Source organism: Lolium perenne, chromosome 6 (genome assembly GCF_019359855.2).
Source record: "Lolium perenne isolate Kyuss_39 chromosome 6, Kyuss_2.0, whole genome shotgun sequence".
NCBI classification, from domain to species: Eukaryota; Viridiplantae; Streptophyta; class Magnoliopsida; order Poales; family Poaceae; genus Lolium; species Lolium perenne.
Genome location: NC_067249.2, coordinates 53,835,349 through 53,844,780, shown reverse-complemented (window position 1 = coordinate 53,844,780; position 9,432 = coordinate 53,835,349). Strand labels below are relative to the sequence as shown.

The window sequence follows — 9,432 nt, the reverse complement described above, 5'->3', positions numbered from 1 at the left end:
ACGGATGCACCCAAAGAGATATCTTTAAGAGGGAAGTAGTACACAAACGTCGTCATCGTCCGATCATGAATCTTAGCTTTTTCGCTCTCGAAACAAATCCAGTATACCCATAACAAAACAGAAGCTTCTCATAGGGAGTACTCTGAATGCCCGCCGATTGCACTATTGTGCACAGCTATAAGAACAGCTGAATGTGCCTTTTTTTTTTTTTTGCTGGTAAGCTGAATGTGCCAGATCCTTCCATTTCCCCCCTATAATTCCTTGTTCTAGACTAGACCCATCAGCATTAGGACTGTGAACAGCTAGCTCTGTCAGCACTAGGATTAGACCCATCTGATAATTGACACCATGGGCGCCGCGCGCTGGCCTCAACACACCGACCAAAGCTCGCATGGACCGTCCGCCCATCCGCCGCACTGCGCCGCTCATCAGCAATGCGATGTGGCGCAATCTTGCTGCGCAGGCGTTCTTCCAGATCAGCATCCTGTTGGATGTCTTGTGGGCTCCTGGTTTGCTACCGATGGGCATTGTTTGCATATCAAATGCATAAGGTTCTAATGACATGAAATTCTCCGTTGTTCGGTTTGTAGGTATTGAGTGATGACTTCAAGCTGTTTGATGTATATTCACCAATTTACTGGCCTGATTTCACTGCCTGGAACGGCATCCTTGTATAGCCAGGTATCACTACCTGGCACGGTACCCTGGGTAGTGGCCTCAAGCGATGAGAAATCCCACGACACAGAGGTGAGACCATGAGAAATAATGGCACCAACGCACATAACAGTGTGTGCTACAAACCTACATCATTTGATTAGAAGCATCTTACAGGGCCCTCATATTTACAGAGATAGACGAGACGGATAGGGACAATGATACAGGATTGGGCTGCAGGATTCTCACTTCAGTTCAAAGGAAACCTGCCTAGCACCAATCAGTTCACACCGACGACGTCCTCGATCCCATTTTCCTTGATAAGATCGGTGAATTGGTTCAAGTAGCTCACGAGCCCGCCTAGCGATTTGATCAGCTCGTCGGCTTTCTGGCGACTGGTCTCCATTGCCTCGGGTGAGATACCATCGCCAGGAACATGGTTCTTGCCAGCTTCTTCGTTGGCCTCTCCGTTTAGTAGCATATGAATATGTTGCGCGTTTTCGTTTAACTTGTTGGCCAGCTCCCATGCATCAGTTTGGCTCTTCTTGTGCTTGTTGTGTGCTTCCGCCCCAGCATCTTCTGGACAAACAGAACACGCAAGTTAGCGGCAAAACATGACAGGCCACAAACAAATACCATAAACAGATGCCATAATTCTGTGTGCTGAAAGAATCTGTTTCAACATTCGAGTAATCAACAAACACAAACAATGGTATTTAAGGAAACGATCTACATAGTAAAGACGTCAATGCAAAGTAAAATAAGTTTGTAGAAAATGGGCTTCGACAGTTCAACCAATCATATTTCAATAATATGAGAAACTGAACCTCTCCTTCTCTCAGTATATGCTCTGTCATCATAAATTTCTACCGACTTACACAAGAGCACAGATTTGATATGAAATATTACTTTCATACTAAAAATCTAGATAAATGTTTCCATGTATGTCCCTACGATATGTCACTATTTTGGAATCAACGGATACAATTATAGCATGAGGAGATAGAGCTAGTGACCAAATTCAGGTTTACCACTACCAAAATGATATTGTTGTGGCATAACTTCTATTAAAGCCACATTCATTATTCAGATAAGGAACACCTCACTGTGTAACACCGCACATCATGAGAATGATGAGATCATTAAGAGAATTGCTTGCTTGTACATGGAATAATTGGGTCAAAGTTATACAGACAGCAAAATGACAAGAAAGACTTGTTTCCTTATGATGTTACAAAGGGTGAATTTCTCTAGATCCTAATAAATGACAACCTAGAATGCATCAAAATGAATTAAGATACTGTATCTGAAGATTCTGGATTGTAATCACAGAGGATCTGTGGCTCCGGGCTCCCAGCCAACTATAGAGAAGAGCTACTGGAGTGGACATGGCAGTTACAAGGAAAACAAAGTATTCCAATTGGACTAGGACACAATATTGTTACTAGTAAGAAAAATCCGAAAGGAAAGACAATATAAGCCTCCTTCATGGCAACTACTACTAACACTATCAGAAATATGCTTAATATCAGTTCCATAACACAACCCAGAATGGAACCATACTGGCATGCAAAATGATGGCTTGACCAAATCATCCTAATTCAGTAGCTTGATTCCATAGGCATATCGTCTCATTACCAGATCTATTTCCACATTGTATCGTTGAAATGCTACATGGCCGCATTTTCTAATAATCCATAAAGTATCCCCAACATATCACAACCAAAAGCACACACAATTACCAGATCGAAATATCTACTAGATTCAGACCCACATGCGGATCAGGTCAGGAGTGTGAACACAGAAAGCAGAATGAGAGAATTATTTTACCCAAACCTTCAGGAGCATTAGCATCTCCATCCACCTGCATCTCCCCCTCACCGTCCTCACCATCCACCTCCTCCTCTTCCCCGACTCCAGCATCACCACTCTCTTCTTTCCGCACCTGAGTTGGCTGAGCACCACCGGCACCCGCCAGGAACGCCTCCTCGACCTGGATCAGCGCGTCCATGATGCCGTACACCTCGGCGTCGAACCCCTCGGGGAGCCCGGCCTTCCTCCTCGCGGCGGCGCCCATCCCCCAGTACCTCCCCCCGGCGCGCCTTACCGCCCCGTACTCCGCCACGAGCGCCTCCCAGCGCCGCTTGCACTCGCCGGCCGCCCTCCCCTTCCGCCTGGAGGAGGGCCCCGCGGAGGAGGCGAGGTTGTCGGCGACGATGGCCCACTTCTGGAACGCGGAGACGGAGCGGGCCCAGCCGTCGTCGTCGACGGCGGCGACCGTGGCGACCAGCGCGAGGGTCTCGGCGGCGGTCCACTCGGGGGCGCCGCCGGAGCGCGTGCGGCGCGGGCTCGTGGCTCTGGTCCTGGAGGATTTGGGGGCGGGCGGCGTCGGATGGTCTCCGGCGGCGGCGGCGGGAAAGGCCGCTTGGGGTTTGGAGGGGGACGCCGCTAGGGCTTGGACGATGCAGGGACGTTCGGCGGCGTCGTTGGGGTCCATGGAGGCTAGGGCTTGGACGATGCACGGGAGGTCGGCGCCGTGGGGATCCATGGAGGCTGTTGGGAATGCGGAGGCGAGAGCCGGGTGGCAGAAGCTCACAATGAGTGAGGAGTGAGTGAGTGGAATCTTCGTGTCAGATTTTGCAGTAAACTTTAGCATCTCGTACGAAGAAAGGTAAAAGTTCATTAATCTAAACAAACGTGTTCGCACCAAGAGGAAATTGCACAAACCACTCATGCTGTGTCTGTTGCACAAGCTCAGAGTGAGTGAGTGCAATATTCGTGTTGTACATATGTTGTAGTAGCCTTATAGCATCCCCACTGGTTGGCGCTCCCCACGCCCAAATCCGGCGATTGCTTCGTCCGGATTGGACGTAAATCTGGCGTGGGGAGCGCCGAAGTTCCAGCCGTTCCCCGGCAGGACACCCCCAACTTGGGGCATTTGACATATTTCAAACAAATTCGATATAAAATTTAACAAGTTCGGCAAACAAGATTCAAACAATTTCGGCGAAAAGCAGTGCAATGTTTAACAAGTGCTGAAACAAATGAAGCACACAATTTCACAAGTTTTGAAATAAATAAATAAAGCACAGACTAGTTGGCGTCGGTGTCGGCGTTGGCGTTGCCTCGGCGCGTCCATATGTGCTCCACCAGATCATCTTGCAGCTGTCGATGCATTGTAGGGTCTCGGATCTCCTGGCGCATAGCAATGAAAGCCGCCCAGTCTGTCGGCACCTGGTGATTAGGCTGTGCAAGAGGTCCCTCTCTCTCATATGGTGCTTGTTGCTCAGCCAGAGGAACCGGATGTTTTCGCTCATTTTCAATAATCATATTGTGTAGGCACACACAGCAGTTCATCACCTCCCACATCTGATCTTTGGACCAAGTCATAGCGGGGAACCGGATGACAGTAAATCTCTGCTGGAGGACACCAAATGCACGCTCGACGTCTTTTCGACAAGCTTCTTGTTTCTTCACAAACTCGCAAAGTTTGGGGGTGCTAGGTTTCGAGATAGTCTTCACAAATGTTGCCCACTTTGGATAGATACCGTCTGCAAGGTAGTATCCTTTGTTGTAGTGCCGACCATTGATCACATAGTTCACCGGGGGAGCATGGCCCTCAACAAGCTTGGAAAAGATCGGGGAGCAGTTTAGGACGTTGATGTCATTGTTGGATCCAGCCATACCAAAGAAAGAGTGCCAAATCCAGAGATCATGGGTAGCCACTGCTTCAAGTATCACAGTGCAGCCGTTTTTGTGACCCTTGTACATTCACTGCCACGCAAACGGACAGTTCTTCCCTTTCCAATGCATGCAGTCAATGCTTCCAAGCATCCCTGGAAAACCCCTGGCTTCATTTGTTGCAAGGATCCTCTGAGTGTCTTCGACAGTGGGTGTTCTCAAGTAATAGTCCCCGAACACTGCTATGACGGCCCAGCAGAACCGGTAGAAGCAATCAAGGGCGGTGGACTCCGCCATCCGAAGATAGTCATCTGCACCATCACCGGGAGCTCCATACGCCAGCATCCTCATAGCCACTGTGCACTTCTGCAGTGACGAAAATCCAACCAAACCAGTGCAATCCGCCTTGCATCTGAAGTAGGGATCGAAGTCTCGGATGGCATACACAATTTGCAGAAATAGCTTTCTGCTCATCCTGAAACGACGCCGGAAAACACTCTCACCATGCAATGGATTGTCGGCGAAGTAGTCGGCGTACAACATGCAGTAGCCCTCCAGTCGTTGTCTCGGCTTGCACTTCCGGCGACCTGGTGCCGACCCACCACGTCGACCAGTTGCCAGTCCAGCGTACATGCTTGACAAGCAGCCGAGGATCATCATGTGCTCCTCGTCTTGGGCGGCGGCTGCCATCTCTTCTCGCATAAGCTCGACGAACATCTGCTCCTCCTCTTCGTCCGAGTCCATGGCCGGCGAGGCAAATGGACGAACACCTGACGGGCGTGGTCTAGGCGACCCGAGCCGCCAGCGACGAGGAGTAGGCCAAAGTCGGAAAACAGGCCGGCGGAGGAGCAGCCAGATAGGCCTTCGTCGAAAGACGGTGGAATATAGGCAGGTGGAGAAGGAGGGACAGCGGAATCTGGGCAACAAGACGGCGGGGTGGTGCCGGCGGCGAGAGAGATACGAGGGGTGGGGGAGATTTTGAGCGAGGTGGCGGTGGGGTTCGTGTGTCGAGTCGCCGACAGATCGGGCCCTTCCCCGCTTTTCACTCGTCCGGAGTCCCCGAGCGCTCCCCGGGGGGGGGGGGGGGGGGGCGGGGATGGCCTGGGATCGCCGGATGGATTTAGGTCCAAATCCGGACGAAAACGAGGAACCGGGGGCGTGACTGGGCCGAATTACACCGTCCGGATGAGAAAAACGTCGCTCGGGGGCCTCGTCGGGGAGACGAGTGGAGATGCTCTTAGCACTTCGTATGAAAAGAGGTGAAAGTTTTCTAAATAAACGTCTCTGCACAAACATATATGTGCCTATTGCTCTCTAAAGACGAGTGATACGCGTACAACACGCGTCCGTTGGGAACCCCAAGTGGAAGGTGTGATGCGTACAGCTGCAAGTTTCCCTCAGTAAGAAACCAAGGTTTATCGAACCAGTAGGAGCCAAGAAGCACGTTGAAGGTTGATGGCGGCGAGATGTAGTGCGGCGCAACATCAGGGATTCCGGCGCCAACGTGGAACCTGCACAACACAACCAAAGTACTTTGCCCCAACGAAACAGTGAGGTTGTCAATCTCACCGGCTTGCTGTAACAAAGGATTAGATGTATAGTGTGGATGATGATTGTTTGCAGAAAACAGTAGAACAAGTATTGCAGTAGATTGTATTCGATTAAAAGAATGGACCGGGATCCACAGTTCACTAGAGGTGTCTCTCCCATAAGATAAATAGCATGTTGGGTGAACAAATTACAGTTGGGCAATTGACAAATAGAGAGGGCATGACAATGCACATACATGATATAATGAGTAGTGTGAGATTTAATTGGGCATTACGACAAAGTACATAGACCGCTATCCAGCATGCATCTATGCCTAAAAAGTTCACCTTCAGGTTATCATCCGAACCCCTTCCAGTATTAAGTTGCAAACAACAGACAATTGCATTAAGTATGGTGCGTAATGTAATCAATAACTACATCCTCGGACATAGCATCAATGTTTTATCCCTAGTGGCAATAGCACATCCACAACCTTAGAACTTTCACATCCTTTGTCTCAGATTTAATGGAGGCATGAACCCACTATCGAGCATAAATACTCCCTCTTGGAGTTAAGAGTAAAAACTTGGCCAGAGCCTCTACTAATAACGGAGAGCATGCAAGATCATAAACAACACATAGGTAATAGATTGATAATCAACATAACATAGTATTCTCTATCCATCGGATCCCAACAAACACAACATATAGCATTACAGATAGATGATCTTGATCATGTTAGGCAGCTCACAAGATCCAACAATGAAGCACATAAGGAGAAGACGACCATCTAGCTACTGCTATGGACCCATAGTCCAGGGGTGAACTACTCACTCATCAATTCGGAGGCGACCATGGCGGTGTAGAGTCCTCCGGGAGATGATTCCCCTCTCCGGCAGGGTGCCGGAGGTGATCTCCTGAATCCCCTGAGATGGGATTGGCGGCGGCGGCGTCTCTGGAAGGTTTTCCGTATCGTGGCTCTCGGTACTGGGGCTATTATCGACGAAGGCTTAAGTAGGCGGAAGGGTAGGTCAAGGGGCGTCACGAGGGGCCCAGACGCCAGGGCTGCGCGGCCAGGGTCCAGGCCGCGCCGCCCTGTTGTCTGGCCACCTCGTGGCCCCACTTCGTTTCTCCCTCAGTCTTCTGGAAGCTTCGTGGAAAAATAGGACCCTGGGCGTTGATTTCGTCCAATTCCGAGAATATTTCCTTACTAGGATTTCTGAAACCAAAAACAGCAGAAAACAGCAACTGGCTCTTCGGCATCTCGTTAATAGGTTAGTGCCGGAAAATGCATAAATATGACATAAAGTATGCATAAAACATGTAGATATCATCAATAATGTGGCATGGAACATAAGAAATTATCGATACGTCGGAGACGTATCAGCATCCCCAAGCTTAGTTTCTGCTCGTCCCGAGCAGGTAAACGATAACAAAGATAATTTCTGGAGTGACATGCCATTATAACCTTGATCATACTATTGTAAGCATATGTAATGAATGCAGTGATCAAACAATGGTAAATGACATGAGTAAACAAGTGAATCATAAAGCAAAGACTTTCATGAATAGTACTTCAAGACAAGCATCAATAAGTCTTGCATAAGAGTTAACTCATAAAGCAATAATTCAAAGTAAAGGTATTGAAGCAACATAAAGGAAGAGGAAGTTTCAGCGTTTGCTTTCAACTTGTAACATGTATATCTCATGGATAGTTGTCAATGCAAAGTAATATAACAAGTGCAATATGCAAGTATGTAGGAATCAATGCACAGTTCACACAAGTGTTTGCTTCTTGAGGTGGAGAGAGATAGGTGAACTGACTCAACATAAAAGTAAAAGAAAGGTCCTTCAAAGAGGAAAGCATCGATTGCTATATTTGTGCTAGAGCTTTGGTTTTGAAAACAAGAAACAATTTTGTCAACGGTAGTAATAAAGCATATGTGTTATGTAAATTATATCCTACAAGTTGCAAGCCTCATGCATAGTATACTAATAGTGCCCGCACCTTGTCCTAATTAGCTTGGATTACCTGGATTATCATCGCAATACACATGTTTTAACCAAGTGTCACAAAGGGGTACCTCTATGCCGCCTGTACAAAGGTCTAAGGAGAAAGCTCGCATTGGATTTCTCGCTTTTGATTATTCTCAACTTAGACATCCATACCGGGACAACACAGACAACAGATAATGGACTCCTCTTTTATGCATAAGCATTCAACAACAATTGATTTTTCTCATATGAGATTGAGGATATTTGTCCAGAACTGAAACTTCCACCATGGATCATGGCTTTAGTTAGCGGCCCAATGTTCTTCTCTAACATTATGCATGCTCTAATCATTTTAGTGGTAAATCTCCCTTACTTCAGACAAGACGAACATGCATAGCAACTCACATGATATTCAACAAAGAGTAGTTGATGGCGTCCCCAGGAACATGGTTATCGCACAACAAGCAACTTAATAAGAGATAAAGTGCATAAGTACATATTCAATACCACAATAGTTTTTAAGCTATTTGTCCCATGAGCTATATATTGTAAAGGTGAAGAATAGAAATTTTAAAGATAGCACTCAAGCAATTTACTTTGGAATGGCGGAGAAATATCATGTAGTAGGTAGGTATGGTGGACACAAATGGCATAGTGGTTGGCTCAAGGATTTTGGATGCATGAGAAGTATTCACTCTCGATACAAGGTTTTAGGCTAGCAAGGTTATTTGAAACAAACACAAGGATGAACCGGTGCAGCAAAACTCACATAAAAGACATATTGTAAACATTATAAGACTCTACACCATCTTCCTTGTTGTTCAAACTCAATACTAGAAATTATCTAGACCTTAGAGAGACCAATTATGCAAACCAAATTTTAGCATGCTCTATGTATTTCTTCATTAATAGGTGCAAAGTATATGATGCAAGAGCTTAAACATGAGCACAACAATTTCCAAGTATCACATTATCCAAGACATTTTAGCAATTACTACATGTATCATTTTCCAATTCCAACCATATAACAATTTAACGAAGAAGAAACTTTCGCCATGAATACTATGAGTAAAGCCTAAGGACATACTTGTCCATATGCAACAGCGGAGCGTGTCTCTCTCCCACACAATGAATGCTAGGATCCATTTTATTCAAACAAAACAAAAACAAAAACAAACAGACGCTCCAAGCAAAGTACATAAGATGTGATGGAATAAAAATATAGTTTCAGGGGAGGAACCTGATAATGTTGTCGATGAAGAAGGGGATGCCTTGGGCATCCCCAAGCTTAGACGCTTGAGTCTTCTTGATATATGCAGGGGTGAACCACCGGGGCATCCCCAAGCTTAGAGCTTTCACTCTCCTTGATCATATTGTATCATTCTCCTCTCTTGATCCTTGAAAACTTCCTCCACACCAAACTCAAAACAACTCATTAGAGGGTTAGTGCACAATCAAAATTTACATGTTCAGAGGTGACACAATCATTATTTACACTTCTGAACATTGCACAAAGCTACTGAAAGTCAATGGAATCGAAAAATCCATGAAGCATGGCAAAACAGGCAATGC

General features: G+C 46.8%; 1 protein-coding gene across 5 annotated transcripts in view; it reads right to left on the bottom strand.

The window, feature by feature from the left end:
- Positions 1-763: 763 nt before the first annotated feature.
- Positions 764-9,432, bottom strand: part of LOC127308011 (uncharacterized) — a 119,732-nt gene continuing 111,063 nt past the window's right edge. Inside the window, exons 2-3 of one of the 5 annotated variants that reach the window (XM_071821709.1) lie at positions 2,485-3,206; positions 764-1,233 (exon numbers count right to left, since the gene is read on the bottom strand). In XM_071821709.1, coding sequence (XP_071677810.1) covers positions 935-1,233; positions 2,485-3,202 — 1,017 coding nt within the window. In that variant the 5' untranslated portion in view covers positions 3,203-3,206 and the 3' untranslated portion in view covers positions 764-934. Of the gene's footprint in view, positions 1,234-2,484; positions 3,326-9,432 lie in introns of those variants that run through there. The other 4 variants (XM_051338772.1, XM_051338773.1, XM_051338774.2 and 1 more) reach the window with 4 other exon arrangements.